This window comes from Mytilus galloprovincialis, chromosome 2 (assembly GCF_965363235.1).
Source record: "Mytilus galloprovincialis chromosome 2, xbMytGall1.hap1.1, whole genome shotgun sequence".
NCBI classification, from domain to species: Eukaryota; Metazoa; Mollusca; class Bivalvia; order Mytilida; family Mytilidae; genus Mytilus; species Mytilus galloprovincialis.
Window position 1 is genome coordinate 100,707,469 of NC_134839.1, and position 26,518 is coordinate 100,733,986.

A 26,518-nucleotide genomic window follows, 5' to 3' on the forward strand; every position below is an offset into this window, starting at 1 on the left:
GTATAACTGATTTAAATGATGAATTGTCATGGAATAAAAGCTCCTTTAAAATACTAATTCCAAATGGAAGACATTCTTATTATTATTTCCATGATAAGAAATATTAAGTGTATTTTCTAATATGCAGATATTATTGCATTGTTCGTGACTTTTCCAGAGGAATCTTTGTAATGGTTAAAAATGTATTTTGACAAATAAAGAGAACCTGTAGATTGAATCATTTAAGAGGACATAAAATTATATTATTATATTTATCACATTTATGTTAAATATCAAAAGACCAACATGAGTAGTCTCACATTTCAGTTATTTTGTTAGAGCATTTGATAATGGAGACTTCTAAAACTATCATGGTTTTTTTTAATTTTTGAAAAAAACCCACCATAACAGTTGGTTTAAAGGGATGATTTAAACTAGTATTGTTAGACAGGTTCTTTGTTGGGAGAAGGCCAGCAAGTAGATAATGGGAGGTCAATTGTATGAATTTATATGTGTAGCTCTTATATCTTTTAAACAGTAATTGGTTGTGTTCTTGTTTATCCAATTGGACAAGCAGACTCCTTTTAGTTCTAAAAATAGTAATATGTATAATGGTGTACTGTCTGTTTGTCCATTCATCCCTCGTCAACATGTCGTACAAGAGCGCACATGCGGAATTGTCTTGCCTGCTGTACTGACCATTGATTTTATGATGACAGTACTAGATTTAAAGCTTTACTACAAGTATCGCACAATCTTAACATCATCCAAGAAAATGAGGTCAAGGTCAGTCAGTTAACCAAATGGAAAATACATATACACCCAACAACCATTCCATAAACCAAAAAAGGTTGGCCTATTTGTAGAAAAGTATCCAGGAAAACTTAACATTGACCTATGAGCCTTAAATAGCTTTAATTAATGAATGATTTAAAGGTCAAATGAACCATTCCCGACAGAAAATCTATGCATTAAATATAGTTGACATATTGCTTATAGTATATGAAAAAAAACTCAGCCAAAAAAACTTAACATCAACCAATGAAACATGAAAATAGGGTCAAGGACACATGCCAGACAAACATCTCCACTTTACAATCATTCAATACATCAAATATAGTTTACCTACAGCTTATAGTTTAAGAAAAAAAGACCAAAACATAAAACTTAAAACTGAGCATGGAACCTTGAAAATGAGGTCGAGGTCAAATAAAACCTGTCACACTGACAAATACATCATAAAATATTACCCTACACCGAATATAGTTGATCTATTGCATACACAGTATGGGGAAAAAACCTCCAAAACACAAAATCTTTTACCACTGAACCATGAAAACCAGGTCAAGGTCAGATGACACCTGCCACCTGGACATATACACCTTACAATCATTTCATACACCAAATATAGTAGACCTATTGCATATAGTATCTCAGATATGGACTTAAGTGTATTTTTGTTGTTGGGATATACATTTGTGTACAAGTACCAGGCCACATCCACTCTGTTTTTGTTAAATGTATATCTATTTGTATCCATATAATTAGTTAAGCCTTTTTCAACTGATTTTTATACGACCGCAAATTTTGAAAAAATTTTCGTCGTATATTGCTATCACGTTGGCGTCTGCGTCGTCGTCGTCGTCGTCGTCGTCGTCGTCGTCGTCGTCCGGCGTCCGAATACTTTTAGTTTTCGCACTCTAACTTTAGTAAAAGTGAATAGAAATCTATGAAATTTTAACACAAGGTTTATGACCATAAAAGGAAGGTTGGTATTGATTTTGGGAGTTTTGGTCCCAACATTTTAGGAATAAGGGGCCAAAAAGGGCCCAAATAAGCATTTTCTTGGTTTTCGCACCATAACTTTAGTTTAAGTTAATAGAAATCTATGAAATTTTGACACAAGGTTTATGACCACAAAAGAAAGATTGGGATTGATTTTGGGAGTTTTGGTTTCAATAGTTTAGGAATAAGGGGCCAATAAAGGGCCCAAATAAGCATTTTTCTTGGTTTTTGCACAATAACCTTAGGTTAAGTAAATGGAAATCTATGAAATTTAAACACAATGTTTATGACCACAAAAGGAAGGTTGGTATTTATTTTGGGAGTTTAGGACCCAACAGATTAGGAATTAGGGGCCAAAAAGGGACCCAAATAAGCATTTTTCTTGGTTTTCGCACTATAATGTTAGTATAAGTAAATACAAATCTATGAAATTTAAACACAAGGCTTATGACCATAAAAGGAAGGTTGGTATTGATTTTGGGAGTTTTGGTCCCAACAGTTTAGGAAAAAGGGGCCCAAAGGGTCCAAAATTAAACTTTGTTTGATTTCATCAAAATTGAATAATTGGGGTTCTTTGATATGCCGAATCTAACTGTATATGTAGATTCTCAACTTTTGGTCCCGTTTTCAAATTGGTCTACATTAAGGTCCAAAGGGTCCAAAATTAAACTTAGTTTGATTTTGACAAAAAATGAATCGGTTGGGTTCTTTGATATGTTGAATCTAAAAATGTACTTAGATTCTTGATTATTGAAGTTTTTTTGGTCCAGTTTTCAAATTGGTCTACATTAAGGTCCAAAGGGTCCAAAATTAAACTTTGTTTGATTTCATCAAAAATTGAATCCTTGGGGTTCTTTGATATGCCAAATCTAACTGTGTATGTAGATTCTTCATTTTTGGTCCTGTTTTCAAATTTCAAATTCTACATTAAAGTCCAAAGGGTCCAAAATTAAACTAAGTTTGATTTTAACAAAAATTGAATTCTTGGGCCTCTTTGATATGCTGAATCTAAACATGTACTTAGATTTTTAATTATGGGCCCAGTTTTCAAGTTGGTCCAAATCAGGATCTAAAATTATTATATTAAGTATTGTGCAATAGCAAGTCTTTTCAATTGCACAGTATTGTGCAATGGCAAGAAATATCTAATTGCACAATATTATGAAATAGCAAATTTTTTTTTAATTAGAGTTATCTTTCTTTGTCCAGAATAGTAAGCAAGAAATATCCTATTTGTGCAATAGCAAGAATTTTTTTTAATTGGAGTTATCTTTCTTTGTCCAGAATCAACTTAAATCTTTGTTATATACAATATACAATGTATATACACTTTTTACTACCAACTGATAAATTTAAATAATCTTTACCATTCAGTGATAACAAGCAGTTTTTTTACATCTTAATATTTTATGATGTATTTAAATGAGTAGTTATTGTTGCAAACTCCATTAGAAATTTGAATTGATATCAGTTTTGAAAAAGGGAAACGGGGATGTGAAAAAAAAGGGGGGGGTTAAATTTTTCTCATTTCAGATTTCATAAATAAAAAGAAAATTTCTTCAAACATTTTTTTGAGAGGATTAATATTCAACAGCATAGTGATTTGCTCAAAGGCAAAAAAGAACCTTTTAAGTTCATTAGACCACATTCATTCTGTGTCAGAAACCTATGCTGTGTCAACTATTTAATTTTAGATTTAAAAAGTTTGAAGAAGAAATCTTTAATTGATTTGTAAAATCTTGGCATTTGTTTTGTGTAAAAAAAAAAACATGTAATGTCAAAAATTTGATCACAATCCAAATTCAGAGCTGTATCATGCTTGAATGTTTTGTCCATACTTGCCCCAACTGTTCAGGGTTCGACCTCTGCGGTCGTATAAAGCTGCGCCCTGCGGAGCACCTGGTTATAGTTCGTTCTTATGTTGTACTGTTACACCACTGTTCATGAATAGAGTAGGGTTTGGATCCTGATAACATGTTAACATGCCACATTCTGTATGTATGTGCCTGTCCCAAGTCAGGAGCCTGATATTCAGTGGTTGTCATTTGTTGATGTGGTACATATTTGTTTTTCGTTCATTTTTTTTTTTACACACATTAGGCCATTAGTTTCTTGTTTGAAAGGTTTTCCATTTGTCATTTCCAGGCCTTTTATAGCTGACTATGCAGTATGGGCTTTGCTCATTGTTGAAGGCACTACAGTGATCTATATATGTTTATTTCTGTGTCATTTGGTCTCTTGTGGAGAGTTGTCTCATTGGCAATCATACAATGTACCACATTTTCTTTTTTATATTGATTATGAAAACTTAACCTTGATCTATGAAATGACATTATGGTCATATGAAAACTTTCTGCGACAGAACTTGCAGTCTTGACAAAAACAGGACTGTTACAGAAACCAATTTGCATGAAATGTTTTGTTATTCAATTATGTAAGCATTGGCACATCTCATTTCAAGGATATTACTTAGCCCGGCATCATCAGCCATGGGTCATTATATTTTAATATCTTTCATATTTTACATGTTAAAAGTATTGCTTCTGATTTCAAAACGTGTAATTTTTATATTTGTGTTAAAAAGCAAATTTCATTAACAAAGGCACAGATAGAAAATGTATTACAAATGTATATACAAATATATACTATTGTTGTGCATATAAGAAATAATAGAGTTGTTTGATTTTCATAATTTAATATCAATAATTTGGCACATTACAATATAACAATTGCATAAAAATATTATTACCCAGGGACTTGTAAGATCTCTGACTCAATAAATGTTATAAATATACTTTTAATTCAGCACTTGAATGAAGCTCACTGCTTTTATGGCATAAAGTTATTTTGACCTAGAAGTTTTTAAGATTCATATTAACATGGCATTCAATCATCAACTGTTCCTAACTATCTAACTTCAGTTCATATTAACATGGCATTCAATCATCAACTGTTCCTAACTATCTAACTTCAGTTCATATTAACATGGCATTCAATCATCAACTATTCCTAACTATCTAACTTCAGTGTTTCTCTTGTTCAATTGTTTTCCTCCTATAATTAATATTTCCCTCGGTTTTAGATTGTAACCTGGATTTGTTTTTTCTCAATTCATTTATGACTTTTGAACAGCAGTATACTACTGTTGCCTTTTCCTTTGAATTTACATGTATCTTGAACTATCTTCACCAAAATACACTGAATTTTATAAGATTTTTAAAATCATGTAGTATCAATTCACAAACATACTTGTCAGGATAATACTTGTATCAGTTAACCATAGAGATTCAATTTGAACATCTAGCTCATTTACAATTTATATTTCAAACTCTTTAGAGAATCTGTTTCTAATTCAAGAAGAGAGGTTGCGATGATTTATATTTACTTTATTTTTCTTCTCGTGAAAGTCGCAAAAGAAAATCCCTTGGGGAAAATAAGTTGGTTAACAGTATTCATATATATTTAAACAACATGAGATTTATTTGTTACAATGTGGACAATGTGTTTTTTTTTATATCAACAATTTTTCTGAAACAGACATACAATTCATAAGCAAAAAACAAACATTTTTTAAAACATTAATTAAAGTTATAATAAACATGTAAAATAAAACATAATAATACTATTAGAATCTTTGTGATCTTGTTTTGGGTAATTTGTTTCATACACCCTGATTTTGATAAATGTTTATCATTGCTGTTAACTTTTCCTCTGCTTTAACATTCATTTCATTGAAGTTAGTAATCTAAGTTTGATCATATTAGTTCATTTCCCTGTTGGAGCTTTACACACACTAACTCATTCTGTCTTTCATAATCTTTTCCTGTCGCTCTGTGAACTATTCCCTGAACCCTCACACTAAGGAGCAGAGGTCATCTTTTCTGAATTGTGGGTGACAATAGATATCAGGTATATTCACATATATGACCACAGCCAGTAGGACATTGTTTACTGATTGTTAACCATTCCTGTATATGATTTATATGTCCTCCGTGAGAACAACCTTGACACCAAACAAACAATCCTTTCACAGGTAAGTGGCTGAAATAATTATAAAACTGGCTTAATATTATTGTTATAACTACCAGTACACAAAATTAAGTAAAATACTGGTACTTTTGGGTAAGAAAATGGTCTACAAGTCCCTCTCTTAACTTAAATCACAAATATTGGTATCAATAAAGTGTTTGTGGTGTCAAAAACAACAGATTCTAATATATTAAACCATTGTGGTGACGTCAGCCTATTCATTTACCGTGGATTCTTTTTCTAGAATCAACGCTTCCCAAATCCGTCGCTGAAATGGACTCACCAGATTATATTCTATTGTTTCCTTTGTGTGCCTAATATCATTAAGTTTGATTTGACTAATTTCCTGATTTCTGTTCACTAATGGAATTATTTTTAAAAACTTACCTTTAATTTTTGTAATTTCTATATACCTTCACTGGGAATCGAACCCATCCATAAATTTTGTAACTTGTTACGGACATTAACATATCGATGAAACCTCTGGGCTACCAATCGGTTACGATTTAAAAGTCTATTTTATATATATAAATGAATATATGATATACATCGGTACAACGGACACACATGGCTTGTACCTTTATTTATGTACATAATAGGTAATCGTATGGTATGAGTTGGTAGCCACGAGGTTTCGTAGTTAAGATAAATGAGTTAAAGCTTAGGACTTGTTTGTTTAGGTTCGAATCCCTGAATTCTCTTTGTTGTTCCAATAGTCTAGATTTCCAGTTTTTGTTCTTGTTTTGAATGTTATTGTGGATATTTTGTGTAAAAAAAGCGATTTTGGTCGTTTATTATCGGATAATGGTTGGCTATTCCATATATTTGAAACAAAACAAAAATGGATTGCATGATATTGGTCCATTTCTGTTTAATAAATTGATATTATATGATTTCATCTGTTTTACTACATAATTTTACAAATTTTAATTCGCAAGTTCCTATGCTGGAAAATCATGATATGTCTTGAATTAGGCTTATTGCTAGAAATTTCGAAAACATACTTATTATATGCACTATATATAATGTTTTTGTCGGGTTGTTGTCCCTTTGACACATTCTTCATTTCCATTAAGATCAATTCAAATAGAAATAAGTTCGAATATATCTTATTTTGTAAAAACAGATAACATTCGGATGACTGATGATATGAAGATCTTTAAGGGCAGACGTGTTGTGTTATAATATATTTGGTTTGTTTAACCATTTAATTGCAAATTTATTTATTGTACTGGATCATTTGACACAATATCATGGTTAATTAAACTCACTTACCTTCTAATTAAGAATAGGCGTTAATTTTCAAAAGACATTATCACAATAGTTTAAGTGATAGATACAATGGATAACCGTTGATTCATGAAAAACAAACCATTCGCCCTGCGGGCTCATGGTTTTTTTTTCAAGAATCAACGCTTATCCATTGTATCTATATCACATATTTCGTCATATGTAACAATCCACAACATGCAAGTTCAAAGTTGAAGGATCAATAAATTTAGATTTTATATCACAGAATACTGATTCATGAATCCCACTTGTTAAATAATTGTGAACATTCAGTATTGAAATATATATATAGATGATTTAAAAATCTCCTATGTACGATAACTTTAATCCAGGACGAATTCATGATCAGAATATTTATTATGCTGAATGTGGGAATTATTTGGAAGAAGTTTTTATTCAAATTACTTATATAATAAAACCAATCTTATCTCCAATTTAAAAGTTTTTTAAGCATGTATAAAAAATGATTATTGATATTTATAGTTCACAGGACTCTTGAATAATCGCGCAGAAAATTATCACCCCATTATTCAACTATTATCATACAGTGATAGTGCAGATTTTAGTTGACCACACTTATCATATGGCACAGGAATTAATCACAGATTTACATTTATGACACAGCCAACCAACTTTGGTCAACACATGATTACACTGGTTACATGTGACCACACTAACCATACAGCACAGGAATTGATCACAGATTTACATTTATGACACAGCCAACCAACTTTGGTCAACACACAAATACACTGGTTACATGTGACCACACTTACCATACAGCACAGGAATTAATCACAGATTTACATTTATGACACAACCAACCCACTTTGGTCAACACACGATTACACTGGTTGCATGTGACATTGATAGTTGTTGACTGATGATTCATCATAGAAATGCTGCCTAAGTGACTCAAATTTATCAATGTGTTTGATACAGTCCACAGTTTAAACCTAGCTAATAACTCTGAAAAACAAATATAAAAACATTATTAGAAAACTCTTCACTTTTAAAGATGCACTTCAATTGACTTGCCCATCCAAAAATAAAATTGTTTATACAGTACAAAGCTAGGGAGGTTATTTCATTCCCTTTTTCTGAATTCTTCAATAAACCTCATGGAGGGTAGAAAAATATCAGTTCATTACCAACTAAAATAATGTTAACATAGCTCCAGAGGAAATTAGAATATCAGTGTTCCAGCTAGCATGAAATGGAGGGGCGCCACGCCCCGCCCCCCCCGAAATTTTGCGCCCTTCTGCCTTTTTTAAGCGCCCCTGCGCCCCTCTGTGCCCTTTTGAAAAAAAAAAAAGTTTAAAAAACGATCTTTTTTCCTCATATCGTCGCCATTTTGTTGAGGTCTTTATACACACACTTCATTAAGACAACAGATTAAAATTGTTGACACTTGTTACCTATATATAATCACCTATTTGATTAGAGTCAATTACTTAATCAGGTAAAATTTATGACCCTTTGCCCTGAAGCACCAAACATCGAAGTTAAATGAATTGATTATTTTAACACCTGACGATGCAAAATAGAATTTATGAAATAAATGTGAACGGCAGAACGGTGTTCATTTCTATTGAATTTGTTATTTATAAAATAACGTTCATTTAAAAAGAATCATTCCAATAGGTCAACACGCAAAATGCCGACAAAAAAAAAAAATTTGACCAACTCGGAAATGACAAGAAGAAAATATCAAAGACTTGCCAGTCTATTACATCTTTTTTCAAGAATAATGACCATCAAAAAGTAAAAAAAATATTTAATTCTTTACCTTTATGACAAATCAAGAAGAAAGGTTTCTATCAGATATCGCAATTGTTCTTCTATTGTAAATTCCGCCGATTAAGGAGCACTCGAAAGTCTGATTTTTATATCATTTTTTCTTAAATTGAAATCCGTTTTGACTAACTTTAATATTGATATTATTAAATACGCTCAACATGAAGTAAACGGAGATGCTTGTAAAATTGATAATAAACTTACAAAATTGAATCAATTTATTATTGTGCCGATTACGGAGCTCTCGAAAGTCCGATTTTTGTATCAATTTTCTTATTGAAATCACAGGCACTTGTTTCTATCCATTGAAGACCCCCTATCAACGTATATTTCCGTAAATATATGTTGATAGGGGGTCTTCCAATGAACAAGTGCCTGTGATTGAAATCCATTTTGACAAACTTATTGATTTTATTAGATACGCTCAACATGATACGGAGATGCTTGTTGAATTGAACAGACAACAGTGAAACAATGTATGGTCTTGTCTGGCAAAACAGCCATTGGACGTCAGAGCAATCTCGGACTAGATTTAAACTTATACATGTTATACGTTCTAAATAAATGATTTTTAAACTTGTATATTATAGCTATTTAACTTAGCTACATGCTTGCTAAAAATATGTCTTTATGTGGTAACATAAAGTATTTGATTTTTTTTCAGTGAGAACGCGCTAAAGTGCCTTTTTAAAAACGCGCCCCTCTATTTTCAAATCCTAGCTGGAACACTGAATATCATAACCATAATAATTATGTTCTCTGTAAATTCAGATTTTTATGCTTGCATTTATTTTGAGAATGTTTAATTCCAGTTGTTTTCTACAGGTTTACTGTCCAGCTGACTCACACTTATATTGATGATGATGGAAGTTTTTAACGACCTTGACTGGCTATACAGCCCTTGCACGGTCAGCTAAGTAATATTGATAAGGTCAGCCAATGCTTATCTATAATATTACCTACGTAAGATATAAACCAATCATCTTGTATCTCTTATAATATTACCTAAGTAAGATATAAACCAATCATCTTGTATCACTTATAACATTACCTAAGTAAGATATAACCCAAGTATGTTGTATCTCTAATAACATTACCTAAGTAAGATATAAACCAATCATCTTGTATCCCTAATAACATTACCTAAGTAAGATATAAACTAATCATCTTGTATCACTTATAACATTACCTAAGTAAGATATAAACCAATCATCTTGTATCTCTTATAACATTACCTAAGTAAGATATAAACCAATCATCTTTTTTGTATCTCTTATAACATTACCTAAGTAAGATATAAACCAATCATCTTGTATCTCTTATAACATTACCTAAGTAAGATATAAACCAATCATCTTGTATCTCTTCAGGTATTTTAGGCCTTCGTTCTCCTAGAACCACTAGCATGCATACTGTGGTCTGTACATCTCCCTATTAAGGAACAATTCATATTTTTTAACTGAATCTAGTAAAACTGTAATTATTAACAAGAATGTGTCCAAAGTACACAGATGCCCTGCTCACACTATCATTTTCTATGTTCAGTGGACCGTGAAACTGGGCTAAAAACTCGAATTTGGCATTGAAATAAGAAAGATCATATCATAGGGAACATGTGTACTAAATTTCAAGCTGATTGAACTTCAACTTCATCAAAAACTACCTTGACTAATAACTTTAACCTGAAGAGGGACAGACGGACAGACGAATGAACAAACGGAGGCAAATTAAATTATAGAACAGAAACGAAAAATTCAGGAAATATTCAATTTGTCAAGGGGCAAGAACAGTTATAGTGACACCTCCCAACTTCATACTTGATCTGTATTTTGTGATAATAAGCATTGTGTATAAGTGTTAATACATTTGGTTGAGGCAAATTCAAGTTAGAGAATGAAAACAAAAAGTTTAGCAATTTTTATGTTTATAAAAGGGCAACTTAAGAATGGTAAAATTGACACCACCCAATTTCGAACTTTATCTGTATTATGTGGTTATTAACATTATGTATCAGTTTCATAACATTTACTTGAGGCAAACTAAAATTAGAGAACAGAAACGAAAAATTCAGTAATTTTTCTATTTGTAAAGTTGCATACCTCTAGAATGGTAAACTTGAAGCCTCCAAAATTCAAACTTGATCTGAGTTTTGTGGTAATAAGCATTGTGTATAAGTTTCATAACATTTGGACCAATTACCTTAGCTTTAGGTCGTAAATAATTTGCACTGTTGTTTTACAAACATATTTCAACTAGAGTTACTTCCCCTTTTTTGACACCATTCAAAATTATTCCTTTATTTACGTTTTTTGGGTGAAAAAGATTAAATCTTAAAACAATAAAATTCGAATACATATTGAAAAATAACTTTTCATTATTTTTTATACCTTTATACAATTTAAAAAAAAAGTTGAAAATTATTTTGTTTATCTTTACTTCCTTTAACTTAATTACAAAATTTTATCATAGTCTAATTTCCTTGAAAAATTACATGATGATGTGTTTTACGGCTGAATGGTCACGAACATTTTAAAATTACTTTTGAAAAATAAATTCTAGTATTTGATGTTAGAGGATGAATTACATCATCACAATATGTAAAGAACATAAGGCTATGTTACACGAATTTATAAAAATCTTTAAAAGTGCAATGAAATAATAATTAATAAGATTTAAAATGACTTAACCAAGTGAACATGCATTGATGTTTTGGTAACTTTGATTTACATTATAAGAAAAATGTACCATAAATACTGAAATTTAGCTCGAAAAAGTTTGTACGCCTTATGACCTGAGATTTGATTCTTGAATGCAGGTCATGACCTGCATTTTCATCGTCACAGGTTGACAGGTATGACATTTGGTTGAGGCAAACTAAAGTAAGGGAACAGAAATCAACTTTGAGATAAATGGTGGGGCATAAAAAAGTTCTGACAGTTGTCTCATTAATAGTAGAGGATTAATTTTAAATTACAACATCATATCCTTAGGTAAGTTAATTATCTATGCCATATATTTTACCTCTTCAGCAAAGTATTTTAACATTTGTTCCACACAATCAGTAAATGCAAACTCTGAAATCTCAACTTCCTTCATCAGTAGCAACATATTTATGTCCTCATTAACCTTGGAATTGTGGTTGTTTGCAGGGTTAGCCTCAGTTTCATTTGCACTTAAAGGTGGTGAATCTTGATTGTTCTGTTTAGGGACCTCTGAGGGATCCTTGATTTCATGTCGCGGCACGAATGCTTCTTTTGGTAATTTAAAATCCTATAAATATAAAAATTTGACTATTTATAAATTACGTACAATCCTTTCAATGTTGTTTCTTATTGATTTCATGTTTGAACTCACAATTTTGGCATTAGATAGGTTCACATAGTGCGGCATGCTGACGTAAAGCCTGATAAAAAATTTCAAGTAACTCTTATATGTAGTTCCCTAGATATGGCCATTATGCTGAAAACATGAGTATGTTGATGAACAATGAATCTGAAACCTTGTCACTTAGTAAACATGCTGACATAAAGACTGATAACAAATTTCTTGAAACTCATATTTGTAGTTCACCAAAATGAGAAGGAAATTTCATTCATGTTCATTATACTTAGATAATTAAGTATTTGGTAAACAAGAGTTTGATTATAAACCAGGAATCTCAAACATGCCACACTGTTAAGTATACATGTCAACCTCTGACAATGGGAAATCATGTCATGACATGACATGATATGTCAAAAAGCGTGTGAAAACGCGTGACGTAGATGCGGACTTGTGAATATGAATTTGGTAATGTTCATAATTTCATACAAATTTGTGAATATAATAAAACAATATATATTCTACTGTGAACTTTTATTGTATTAAACAGTGGTCTGTTATGTTGCTTTTAAAGCACCACCACTAGGCACATATTCAAAACAACTGCCAGTTTCAAGTTTAGTTACATTTATTTGATAACAGCACACAATACAAATGTAACATAGTCAAGTTTTGATCAGAATTCAGTGTCAATTTCTTTATAATTGAAAAGACTCTCCCACAGTAGGAATTGATATTTGACTGAATTAGCTTCATCAAGATTTGAAAGAATGTCATAATGTTTTTTTTTTTTGGCAATGTAAAATGTCATCTATTATCTCTGCCATTGCTCCCATTGCTATTGCCTGGTTAAAACTGGGTAGTTAATCAGAAGAAAGCTGCTACTATGAGAGTTGATCCAACAGTTCTGTGATATTTTTATTCCCATGGCCTGTAGAAATCTGTTGCCATGTTGGCTAGATTTGAAACTGAAATTGAAAAAGAAAAATGTTTTATAAATTTGATTTCCATTAGGGCTATTTCAGAAAAAAATGTATGGGGGGGGGGGGGGGTTGGAAGGCAGTTTTTGTCAGCATCCACCACCCAGACAATTGTAACTGAGAATTATGGTGCATTATAGTGTGAAAAGTTGCTCTGATACCCATCACCCATATATTATTAATTTAATGTGCTTTCCAACACCCCTATACATTTTTTTCTGGAATAGCCCTTAGATAAACATGTTAAATGCTTATTCAAATAGCTACATTGTATTTCTCCTCTCACATGTATTGGGTTTTTTTCATTGATCATAGAATGCACAAATTATGCGTTACTTGTCACTCGATCATTTAAACTCGAACACCAAAATATAATTTATAAATCTTGAATCTTGCCGTACACATCGTTTTGGCTTAACAATCGGCACTTTAGACGACGGTACAGGCCCTGAAAGTGACCTCTTTCTGTGCACATTTCCCCTATAAAGTGAATTTGAAAGAAAGTCACAAAATCGTTTAAACTAATCACAAACTACTTACCTTTTACTGTTTGTCCATATAGAAAAATAAGCAATATGGCAGCCAAACAATTACTTCGAATTTTTCGGTATTTATCGCCGAATAAGGAAAAAACCCGAGAAAAGCGATATCACTAACGACCAAAAAATGAAAAGAACGAGAAAGCGTGTAAAGTGGTGAAAAGCGTGTACACACCATGTGACAAAATCCTCGTGTGTAAACCGTTAAAAAAGCTTGTATTACACGCGAATATCATGTCACTTGACATGTATGCTGTTAAGCATGTTCACAACAACTTGATAACACATTTTAGAGAGTGGGGGTGTTAAAATCACATTGTCATAACTCATCAATCTGAGATAAAAATGCACACAACTGCAATGTACGGAAGATTCTATGATACTATAAAAGACTGCCAAAATTGAGAAATTTATCAAACAATTATGACTTACTGGTCCAATATTTTCCATATGACCAAATGTTGGAAAAGATTGTTCCACATCTGCTCCCCCAAACAAAATATCCCATTCCACAGGTGGATTAATCTGTCCTCGGGCAATGCTGGACAGGTCTGTATCAGTCATATCATCATCTTCTACAAATAAAGCAGTAATACAAATCTATAAAAATGGACATGGAAATCAGATCTATACTGTACCATAATGATCTTATTACTCGATTAATAATAAAATGCTCTTGGTACAAAATTATTTGTACCAAGTTTGGAGATTTGTTTTTAAAACCTTGACACTGATTTTCTTTCAGTCCTATATCTAGATTTGACATATTTTTTTTTATTTCTAACATGAAAACAGGCTTTTTTCTTGACCATTGGTTCGCCCGTTTGAATGGTTTTACATTAGTAATTTTTGGGCCCTTTATAGCTTGCTGTTCGGTGTGAGCCAAGGCTCTGTGTTGAAGGCCGTACCTTGACCTATAATGTTTTACTTTTATAAATTGTAACTTGGATGGATAGTTGTCTTATTGGCACTCATACCAAATCTTCCTTTATCTATTTTTCTTGGAAAACACAGTTGAGGTGGTCATGATTTTTGCCTGACCTCAAATGTAAAACAAACATAAATTAAAATTATAAATTAAAAGTTTAAATTAAAGTAATAAGTTATGAAAATCAATCTATTAAGAATTAATCTGTGTTTATTTTCTGTAATGTGTCTTTGTTGTATATATGTGTAAACAATAAGATTCTCTAGTTTCTTGACTAGATTCAGAACAGAATAAGTGTGACTAAGATTTGCATCTTATTTGAAAATGGTCTACTTCCAGCTTAATACATATTCTGTCAGATGGAGGGGGCTACTTAGAGATGGTGGACTTTTCAGAGTGCTGTGAACTAGATTAATTTGATGCATATTATAAGCTGAAATTATATACTGTATTAGACCAGAACTACACACATTACCTGAGGTAGCATCCATTGTTTGTTTATCTTTCTCTGTAGACTTGGGAGTATCTGGCTGATTAACTGAAAATACACTTGTACATGTAATAACAATTTACTTTGAAAACAAATTTGTGACTTAAAAACCATTAATGATTACCACTTCTGACCTTCAATTTTTTTTCTTTTCAATTTCAACATAAATTGCAATAAAAATACAAAACAAAATGAAATCAGATGATTGTTTCTTTTGTGTTTTATGATAATCATGATATTGTATGCAAAATTGTATCTTCGACTGCAAAACGCTCATTGTTAACCTTTTTTTTAAGATAGCATGAATTGTTGAAAGGAAACTTTCAGAGAAGTATAAATGTATTAACATCTTTAAGGGGTTTGAGTATTTTGTTGTGGAAAAGACATCCACTGGCTGCTAGCCACCAATCTGAATACAAGACTCAGATCTATACCATCTATACCAAACTAAATTTTCTATTTACCTTTATCTTTAGGTTTTTCACTAACATTAGACATAACTGATTCTGTTCTAAGTAAGTTCTTAGTTACAGTTGGTTTTGTGTAAATTGCTTTCAACATCCTCCAACTCTGTGCAACCTGCAAAAAAACTTTCATTAATAACCATAATACACATTTTCAATAACAAAGGTGCACATGCAGGAATTTTTACAGTCTTTTACTGTGTTTGCTCAATAGGATTGAATTGAATTTTCAAGTTCTATAAAAATATATTACGACACGCTTCTGGCAACTTACATGGAATATCAAACACGTTTATTAATACAGTACTAATTAATAATACCATCCAGTGCATATTAATAATAACAATTATAGTAAATAAGTTCTTTCTATAGTTCTCTAGGTGATTTTTCTCATTTTTACTGTATTGTTGTTTAGTTGCAGTCTCATTGACATATAACCAGTAATTCCTTTTATTCCATCTATGGGCCATCAAGTTTGCACATCTAATAACAGCAATTCATTGAAATAAATGTATTAACAATACTATAATGTAAAAGACAATCAGTTTTTGTCATTTTATAGTACCGGTACATGTATTTGATAAATACCTGGAATCTGTCATTTTGATCAGAGACTTGAGCATTATGTTCACACATTTCTTCAAAAGATCTTCCATGAAGAATATACTGCTTGGCACAATTCACAAACCACTCCATAGATAGTAACTGTGGATATAAAAAAAAACTATAAACATCATTCATATATTTCTAACATTTAGGAAAATAGTGCTTTTTCATATTTGTATTTTTCTATTAAATCTAGTCATCATGGCAAGTTTTAACTTTATAATTCTGAGACATTTGAGAATGTCATTTGGTCTGAAACATATGAACACAGAATTATGCATGGGATTTTGCTGATAAAGATGCTGAAATTCCAGAAAGAATAAATCTTTATGAAACTAAAGAGGTGATCTTAGTGATCACAGATACTCTTGTCAGTAGCAGATAAGAAATCATGATTTTGTTTGGTGCTCAAATTCATTCCATATCAAAATTTCCTAAGGTTTTCAATCTATTCTTTAGAATCCACTCATCTTTTCATTTCTCCAACTATCAAGTGCCATAACTCTGGAATGGTATGTAAAATTTTATTTAACCTATCTTGATTGGTCTAAAACATTCAATTAAAATTCAATTAATTTCATAAAATTGTTCTATATTTATCATCATGAAACAAAAGTGTGACTGACTGAGGGACATACATTAGATTCCTGTATACCCTTGAATGTCAAACAAGGTATAATAATTATATTTAAATACTAAATTTGTAATTTAGGATGTAGAGACAGACAAAACAAAAATGCTTCTGAGTGTTGCATATAAACACATGAGTGGAGCCAGAACAGTAATTGTCTTTTATAACATAGTGTTTTCGTTGTGGTATTTTTGTTCTTTGATAGGTCTCTGAATATCTCCATTTATTACATTGGTTGCAATGAATTCAAATATCAAAAAATATTCAACTCGTGACCGAACAACACTGATATTTAACTCATGCACTTCACACATTCGTGAATTAATGTGCTGTTCGGTCACTCGTTGAATATTTTTCTCTATTTGAATTCTTCGATTAGTTATTCTATTATTTATATCCTTACAGTGACTATAACAGTATGTTTTATGGTGGCAATATATTTCTAAAATATTGTTTTTTGTGCTATTTTGTTTAAAATCATAAATATAATAATTACCTGATGGCAGTTTGTATAAGAAAAAACAAAACTTTTAGCATCAATAAACTGATCTCCCTTATCTGGTTGTTTACTAAACATTGAGTATTTCTTCTTCTCTAAAAAAAATAAAAGAACCAATTATGTTTAGTGAAAAAATATTAATAGAAATACCTAACACCATGGCTAATTCAAATAAAACCTGACAATATAAAACTTTAGAATAAATGAACAAACAGAAAGGAAAGCCAAACAACTGTCATATTCTTGAAATGGTGTAACGCAAAACTGATTAGATTGTATGACAAATGAATGATCCCTATTTTATAAAGATACAAGGCATGCATTTTATAACTTGTTTAATAAATTACCATGACTTTTGAGTATGTCAAAAAACAAAAAAACAAAAAAATTTAGGTGAACCAAAAACTATCATTTTAGAGTTCTAAGAGAAAAAAATGTTAAAATCATAAAATCAACTTTAAAGACATGGAAATTGATATAATTAAATTTTCCAACTTTCTGAGGACATCATTAAAAAAAATCCCAATGAACCAGTACCTCATACCACATTCACACCAGGATTAAGTAATATTGTAAAGTTCTTTTGTATCATGCAGCATTGTGTTGCCAAAGTGTAGAGGGTATAGAAACCTAAACATCCAACTCAGCACATTTGCCTTTACAGTGTACAAATCATGTATGAAGAATATAAGCGTCATGGCATGTATTCAACATTTTAAAGTTGCTTATTCAAAATAGCTTATTTCTAATTAACTGAATGCAATCAAATATCCAATCCTGTTTACTCATTTCCCTTTTCTCTACAAATATAAAAATAAGAAGACTTGAAAGCTTACATTGAAACAAACTAATGAAATATGTTTTCATGGGACAGAAATTCCCCTGTTTGTAAAAATACGACAATTCTGCAGTTTTTCAATTTACCAAGGGACATAATTCAAGAATGAACCAGGTGCTCCGCAGGGCACAGCTTTATACGACCGCAGAGGTCGAACCCTGAACAGTTGGGGCAAGTATGGACAAAACATTCAAGCGTGATACAGCTCTGAATTTGGATTGTGATCAAATTTTTGACATTACATGGTTTTTTTTACACAAAACAAATGTCAAGATTTTACAAATCAATTAAAGATTTCTTCTTATTTAAATCTAAAATTAAATAGTTGACACAGCATAGGTTTCTGACACAGAATGAATGTGGTCTAATGAACTTAAAAGTTTTTTTTTTGCCTTTGAGCAATTCACTATGCTGTTGAATATTAATCCTCTCAAAAAAATGTTTGAAGAAATTTTCTTTTTATTTATGAAATCTGAAATGAGAAAAATTTAAACCCCCCCCCCCTTTTTTCACATCCCTGTTTCCCTTTTTCCAAAACTGATATCAATTCAAATTTCTAATGGAGTTTGCAACAATAACTACTCTTTTAAATACATCATAAAATATTAAAATGTAAAATAAAGTGCTTGTTATCACTGAATGGTAAAGATTGGTTGGTAGTAAAAGTGAATATACATTGTTTATTGTATAAAACAATAAAAAAAACTTCATCAGTAACATTTTATATTGGCAAATTTCCAATGAAGTTATTTACATAAAGTTATTGGCAAATAAAAATAGAAAATGACATCATAGTCATGTCTGGCAAATGTCCAACATACATTATCTAAAACATTTTAGATAAGATAAGGAAAAAAAGCTTCATCAGCAACATTTTATATTGGCAAATTTCCAATGAAGTTATTTACATAAAGTGATTGGCAAATAAAAATAGAAAATGACATCATAGTCATGTCTGGCAAATTTCCAACATATATTATCAACTACTATTCTATACAAAGAAAGATAACTCCAATTGAAAATTAATTGCTATTGCACAATATTGTGCAATTAGATATTTCTTGCTATTGTGCAATACTGTGCAATTGAAAATTTCTTGCTATTGCACAATACTTGATATGGAATCCTGATTTGGACCAACTTGAAAACTGGGCCAATAATCAAAAATCAAAGTACATATTTAGATAAAGCATATCAAATAAGCCCAAGAATTTAATTTTTGTTAAAATCAAACTTAATTTAATTTTGGACCCTTTGGACCTTAATGTAGACCAATTTGAAAACTGGACCAAAAATTAAGAATCTACATACACAGTTAGATTTGGCATATCAAAGAACCCATTTATTCAATTTTTGATGAAATCAAACAAAGTTTAATTTTGGACCCCCATTTGGACCAACTTGAAAACTAGGTCAATAATTAAAAATCTAAGTACATTTTTAAATTCAGCATATCAAAGAACCCCAAGGATTCAATTTTTGTTAAAATCAAACTAATTTTAATTTTGGACCCTTTGGACCTTAATGTAGACCAATTTGAAAACGGGACCAAAAATTAAGAATCTACATACATAGTTAGATTCGGCATATCAAAGAATACCAATTATTCAATTTTTGATGAAATCACACAAAGTTCAATTTTGGACCCTTTGGGCCCCTTATTCCTAAACTGTTAGGACCAAAACTCCCAAAATCAAACCCAACCTTCCTTTTATGGTCATAAACCTTGTGTTTAAATTTCATAGATTTCTATTTACTTATACTAAAGTTATTGTGCGAAAACCAAGAATAATGCTTATTTGGGCCCTTTTTTGGCCCTTAATTCCTAAACTGTTGGAACCAAAACCCCCAAAATCAATCCAAACCTTCCTTTTGTGGTCATAAACCTTGTGTCAAAATTTCATAGATTTCTATTTACTAATACTAAAGTTATTGTGCGAAAACCAAGAATAATGCTTATTTGGGCCCTTTTTTGGCCCTTAATTCCTAAACTGTTGGAACCAAAACCCCAAAAATCAATCCCAACCTTCCTTTTGTGGTCATAAACCTTGTGTTAAAATTTCATAGATTTCTATTCACTTAAACTAAAGTTAAAGTGCGAAAACCAAGAAAATGCTTATTTGGGCCCTTTTTGGCCCCTAATTCCTAAAATGTTGGGACCAAAACTTCCAAAATCAATACCAACCTTCCTTTTGTGGTCATAAACCTTGTGTTAAAATTTCATAGATTTCCATTCACTTTTACTAAAGTTAGAGTGCGAAAACTAAAAGTATTCGGACGACGGACGACGACGACGACGCCAACGTGATAGCAATATACGACGAAAATTTTTTCAAATTCTGCGGTCGTATAAAAACGTGACTTCACTCAAATTCATACTTGATTTGTGTTCATTAGCATTGTGTATAAGTTTCTTAATAGTAGATTGAGGCAAACTGATGTTAGAGTATGGAAATAACAATGTTAACAATTTTTCCATTTATATAAATGGGACAAAACTAGAACACGTTGAAAGTAATGCAAATTCAAACTTGGTCTGAGATTTGTGGTAATGAGTGTATAAGTTTCATAATATTTGGTTGAGGCAAAGTAAAGAAAGAGGGCAGAAACCACAAATATACCAATTTTTTCATTAATAAAGGGACATAACTAAAGAACAGTGACAGTGATGTCACCCGTATGTGAAATTCATCAGTGATTTGTGGTAAAAAGCATTGTGCATAAATTTGGTTGAGGCAAACAGTTAGAATAGAAACCACTTTCAAAAATACTTAAGGAATGACTGTAATATTTTTTTTGTCTATGAAGAAATAACATAAAAAAATGTGGTGCACACTGAATAACCTGCGTAGTGGGTTGTTTTTAAGTGCACAACATTTTTTATGTTATTTCAAATTGACAGATAAAATATTAGTTCTTTTTTATAATTTAATTCTAAATTCCATTTTAAACGGGAGTAAATCATTAAAAAACATTGATGAAGTCACAGTCACATGACTAAATCATGTCTATGAGCTGATAAACAAAACGACATCAGCCAATCAGAAGATGTGTAACATCCAAAATAAAATTATATATGTATGGACAGACATGATTTAACCTTCTTTCCCCTTCAGTGAGCAGAAGGGCATAAAGAGCAAATTGCCTTCTTAGATTATTTTTTTTCACACAAATAAAGATTTAATGTATTCTCCAGATTTAAAAGTAAGTCTCATGTGAGTTACATTCATGCATTTTGAAAAAAACCTTTGGATTAAGGGACTCTCATCCCTAATTTCAATATATCCTTTACCGTGTAGCTGCCATAGATGTCTAATAAGCTTCATTCAAAAATTACCTTGCAACTTTCTAAATCACTAACAAAACATTCTTACAACGGTAGTTTCAATAGGCCATGAATTTCATAAAGCTTTAATGATCATCTTTTTTACTGCAAGGTCCATGAGAAACTTGTTCTGCTCATTTACACTTGACCTATAAACTAATGACCAATTGATATCAACTTGATCTATAAGCTTAGGACCAATATAGGGGATTTTCTTTAAACAAAGCAGATCATGTGTAATGCCTCCAAAAACAGCTTGCCTTTGTTTGGCTTTTTTCAAGCAAGACAAAAACTACCATCTACTACTGGAAAAAAGCCATCACTTAACTTACTTCAGATCAAGAAAAGTATCTGGTTTTAATTCTATCTTTCTTCCTGTTTTTCAATTTTGACCCACGAAAAATACACAAGATCACAATTTTATGAATTGTCTTTAAAAGTTTTTCAACCAAAGATCACCAAAAGACAAAGTTTAGATAGTATACTGCAATTTTGCATTGTTATGTTGGACAACTTGCATTTTAAAACTTCTCTCCTCCTCAGCTAGTAACAATTTCATAAGTTCTAAACAGGCCTTTTTTACTACAAAGTTCCTTAAGTCAGGACAACCTAACCATTCAAAATGGTGAAGCATATTGTAAATATCATAGACTTTCCAAATTGGTTATAACAATACTTGCTTTGATACTATATACCTAAACTTAAATGAAGGTAGGATACCTTTAGTTATATGCATGAAAGGATAAGATTGTTTTAAAGGTTAATAGTAGTGACTGACAGCAAACAAACAATGACAGATAAAAAGAGATAACTCAGAATACGCCTTGGCGAAATTAGAAATTATAAATGCAAAGGTAAAAAAATTTCAACATTTCAAAATCTGGAACAAAACAAATGAATTTTCCAACAAGGAACAATTTAGCAAGTCCATAACACTAGCATTGAACAAACTACAGACACAATAACACCATACCTTTACATTCTTCTATCTCGGGGATATTGTGCTGGACAAAGTTGTCTATACAATGATTAAATGCTGCAGGATGTATTATATACAATAATAGGATAAAACAAATCAGGCTGCCAAAATCTCAACTTGTGATAAAATGAATCTTGGCACAACCATATTGTATGATTTGAATGGTTTTTTTTCAAATATTTTCAAACATTTAGATTTTTTTTAAATTTTGGCAACCATTTCTGAAAAAGCAGCAAGCGCAAATGAAATACCAACCTCTATGCCAAGCACCTTAAGAAAATAAATATTTCATAACAATACAAATTACAAGTATTAAAATCTGCAGATGATTTTTTTTTCTGTATTTATAAGTTACAACTGATAGAACTATATTAACTTTTTGATTTACTTGAATTTTTTTTCTTCCAGTACATAAATATACGTATAGATACATTTAATATTATGTTTAATGATATAATTGGCTCTCATCTAGTATATATGGTTTTCAACATAAGTTGAATATCTGTTAGTCAACCCTACCTAGTGACTTTGTCTTGTCTTTAGTAGCCTGAGTTACATGTCCAATGACACTGACATCGAGACCATCAGGTACAACTTTGTCTGCTGGACGTATTGCATCTTTGAACACATGTTGGTATAAGAAGTTATCTTTGCCACTACTATAGAATGTATGACCATCGTCTTTTTTCCATACAATACCTAATAAAATATATCAAATCATATACTTGCAATTATTAAATATTTAACTAAATCATTGTATTAACATAAAAAGTCAGTTGTTCCCAATAAGCATCCATTTTGCAAAAAATATCAGTGGAAATCTTATAGGTATTATTAAGACTAAACAAATCGCATTTAATAATTTGCCTTTATGCATGTCTTTCAACATAGATATTCACAAAACAGCCACATTATATATCAACAAATGAAGCATCCCGTAAAAAATCTACAATAACATAAGAATTACAAAAGTCAATGTTTTAAATGAGCAATTAAATCATGTCACAGGCATCATTTTCATACAAAATGCACAGTTAGCATGGACTTTTGAACAATTGTTATAAAAAATTTTAAAAATAATATTGTTTAAGTTCAAACCATTTTTTTATGATTCAGTATGGATTCAAAATAAATTAAATTCAGTTTAGGCTTTTTTGTATTACTATATGAAACACATTACTACTGAGGAACTAATGTCCTGAAGATAGATTTTTACCTGTAGCAACATTTTTATGTTCCTCAAATGAAGCAAACGGTATATAAGGTCTTCTTACATCCCACACATTGATACTAAAGTCTATCACTAATGAACAACTAGCTATATGGTACTTCCGTTCTGGACGCCACTTTATCCTGGCTACTGAGGCTATGGTAGGTACACTGTAGAGTAACTTTCCCAAAGCATGATCCCAAATCTATAAAGGAAACAATATGTTGTATTACTAAAACAAAACTGTTTCTGCCAACAAAAATATGTCTTCTTACTTGAAAGCAAAGCTGCATGTTAGTTTCTATGTCATTTGGTCTCTTGTTGAGATAATCATTGGCAATCATACCACATCTCCTTATTTTTATATTTTGTGCATGATACACTCCTACCATTCTCGTCTGATAATAATTAAAAGATGTCTCTAGGTGTAACCAGAGGAATTAATGGTAGAACAATACATATTGAGTCCAAATAGACTAACAAATACACCATATTCATAAATATGAAGAAATTATTTTTCTGTGGCATCTGTTTTCGTTAACCCATTAGCGCTTAAGAGACAATGTTTGCCAAGTATCATACAAGAAACATTTTTATATATTTGTTTTCAAATGGTTGATTAGTTTTAATGAACACTATGTATTCTGCATGTGAAAAACAGATCAGCTAATCTGCAGAAAAATGTCAATTCCATTTTAAGTAATTCACAAACTCTTTCCTACATATTTTGTTTAAAAATTTCATCATCAATATACATTATCCTACCTTGATTGTCCTATCTCTCCCACCTGTGGCAAGCCATTTTGGTTCTGATGGATGCCAGTCTAAACAGAACATAGGTCCACCATGAGCAGTAAACTGCTTTTCTGGACTGGTTAACCTTCTCATATCCCAAATCTGCACATATATAACAAAATAAAGAAAATCTCATAAAGGTTACTATACAGATTTATCAAAAATGGTAAATCATGACACAGTCATGTCAATACAATATATATTAGACTATTTATAATAAAATCTAAACATAACGGACCATTTTCAAGTTTGTTGCATTTCTGTCAAAAACTTTGGTTTTAGTGAACATCATTCGTGCATTAAGGAATGAATAAATTTTATTTCTCATTAATTGGGGCATTGTCACTTCCTTCTCATATTGGGCTAGGGGCTGAAAAATATGCTGTCAGTAGGGAATTGTGATTAAGTACCTACAAAACAAACAATGTTTCTAATTTATCTTGCATAATGACAATCACAAAGCCGCTTGGTGAACTTAAATAGAGCAGGGACAAGGCGATCCCTTCTATCTGGGAAATAAACAGTTGTTTACAACACTCTGTGATTACGGACACATTGCAAAGGGGACAAAATTAGGCCATTTCAATTATCAATCAATTGATACTGGAAAATTGAAATCTTCTTCACCTTATTTTCTTTAGTATTTTATATTCCTAAAATTCCTTCCATTTACCTGTACATTTCCACCCTCATCAGCTGCTGCAAAGGCAAAGTAATTAAAGTTTGATGGGCAGAACTGAACATCACGTATACTGGTTGATCCTACAGAAAATGTTGAGGCTACTCTCTTAAGTCTGATATCCTGAAATGAATGTAACAAATTGTAATTGTAAGATGTGAAAGCATATTTTTTTGGCTATAGATGGTTTAAAAGGAATAACCATGTTCATATTCATGTTACAAAGAACATCTGTTCAACGCTTTTAAACTCATATATCCTGCTGTGTTGGTAAGTCGTTCACCTATGGACATTTTTTTCTTATTTTTTCTGTAGACTTGGCTTTGATTTTTTATTACCCTGTATTGTCAAGCTAGGTTACTCATATTTTTTTCTCAGTCACTTAATGTACAATGTTGTTCCATACTAAAGCTGCTGACACTGTTTGTTTACATTCAAATTCCAATAGAGTCAAAACCATGTGATGCATTGAATCTTTCTACTCAATCAAATTGCTCTAGTGTCAATTAGGGGATTTTTTTCAGTCTAAGGCAATTGTATTATTTGTTTGAGTAATATTGCTTTGAAATAGTTTGCAATAATTTGGGGGTTTAATCAACAGGAAACCTCAATTTTAGCCAAGACATTCGACATCAATTGAATTTTGTATGAATATTTACCCACTGACATGATGGTCAGAATATTGATCTTTTTATATTGAATCAAATTTTTTGTCTATGAAAAATAAATGTAAATCGTTTTTTAATAACTTACTCTATATTCCCCAAAAAGATTATGGCATGAACACCGTTTTTTCATATAGTTTTCTTTTACATTTATGATAGGGTTTTTTTCGTGGGAAAATCGGGTAAAAAGTAAGGTGCTTGTCATTTTGAAATTCATAAAAATACAATTGCTGGACCTTTTTTGTCTGCCACTAAGATTGATGACGCTGAATGAAATGTACACAAAGCAATGGAGGCCAGAAGTGGGATTTTGAGAAGTTCTGAAATGTTTTAGGCATTCAGAAGTCAGGTTTGAAATGGCCATTAGAAAAATGGCGTTTTTGTACAATACCTTTGAATAACAATGAAAACATATTTTTATAAATGTTTTTTTTTTATTTTGAAGAGTAGAAAAAACGTATTCTTCACTAATTTTGAACACTGGTAAAAGTGTAGTGATGTCAATGCTGAGTTTTCCCATGTGATAAGTACAAACACAAATACCGAAACAATAAGATGACTGATTTTAGATTAGACTACGGTAGGATAAAACATGAAAGAAACTGATTTTTTTAATATTTGCATTGAAATTGACCGATCAATTCAAAATTATGGGTTCTATATTTCTAAAAGGACAAAATAACATAGGT

General features: G+C 31.2%; 1 protein-coding gene across 3 annotated transcripts in view; it reads right to left on the reverse strand.

Annotated features, from left to right (window-relative positions):
* Positions 1 to 4,448: 4,448 nt before the first annotated feature.
* Positions 4,449 to 26,518, reverse strand: part of LOC143065133 (GATOR2 complex protein WDR24-like) — a 30,297-nt gene continuing 8,227 nt past the window's right edge. For 2 of the 3 annotated variants that reach the window (XM_076238503.1, XM_076238504.1), the window contains exons 7-20: positions 25,159 to 25,287; positions 24,456 to 24,587; positions 23,697 to 23,895; positions 23,000 to 23,179; positions 22,736 to 22,750; positions 17,336 to 17,433; positions 16,191 to 16,307; positions 15,603 to 15,717; positions 15,124 to 15,186; positions 14,153 to 14,295; positions 11,902 to 12,150; positions 10,212 to 10,311; positions 7,860 to 8,052; positions 4,449 to 5,805 (exon numbers count right to left, since the gene is read on the reverse strand). In XM_076238503.1, coding sequence (XP_076094618.1) covers positions 5,670 to 5,805; positions 7,860 to 8,052; positions 10,212 to 10,311; positions 11,902 to 12,150; positions 14,153 to 14,295; positions 15,124 to 15,186; positions 15,603 to 15,717; positions 16,191 to 16,307; positions 17,336 to 17,433; positions 22,736 to 22,750; positions 23,000 to 23,179; positions 23,697 to 23,895; positions 24,456 to 24,587; positions 25,159 to 25,287 — 1,869 coding nt within the window. In that variant the 3' untranslated portion in view covers positions 4,449 to 5,669. The remainder of the gene's footprint in view (positions 5,806 to 7,859; positions 8,053 to 10,211; positions 10,312 to 11,901; positions 12,151 to 14,152; positions 14,296 to 15,123; positions 15,187 to 15,602; positions 15,718 to 16,190; positions 16,308 to 17,335; positions 17,434 to 22,735; positions 22,751 to 22,999; positions 23,180 to 23,696; positions 23,896 to 24,455; positions 24,588 to 25,158; positions 25,288 to 26,518) is intronic. The other variant, XM_076238506.1, reaches the window with a different exon arrangement.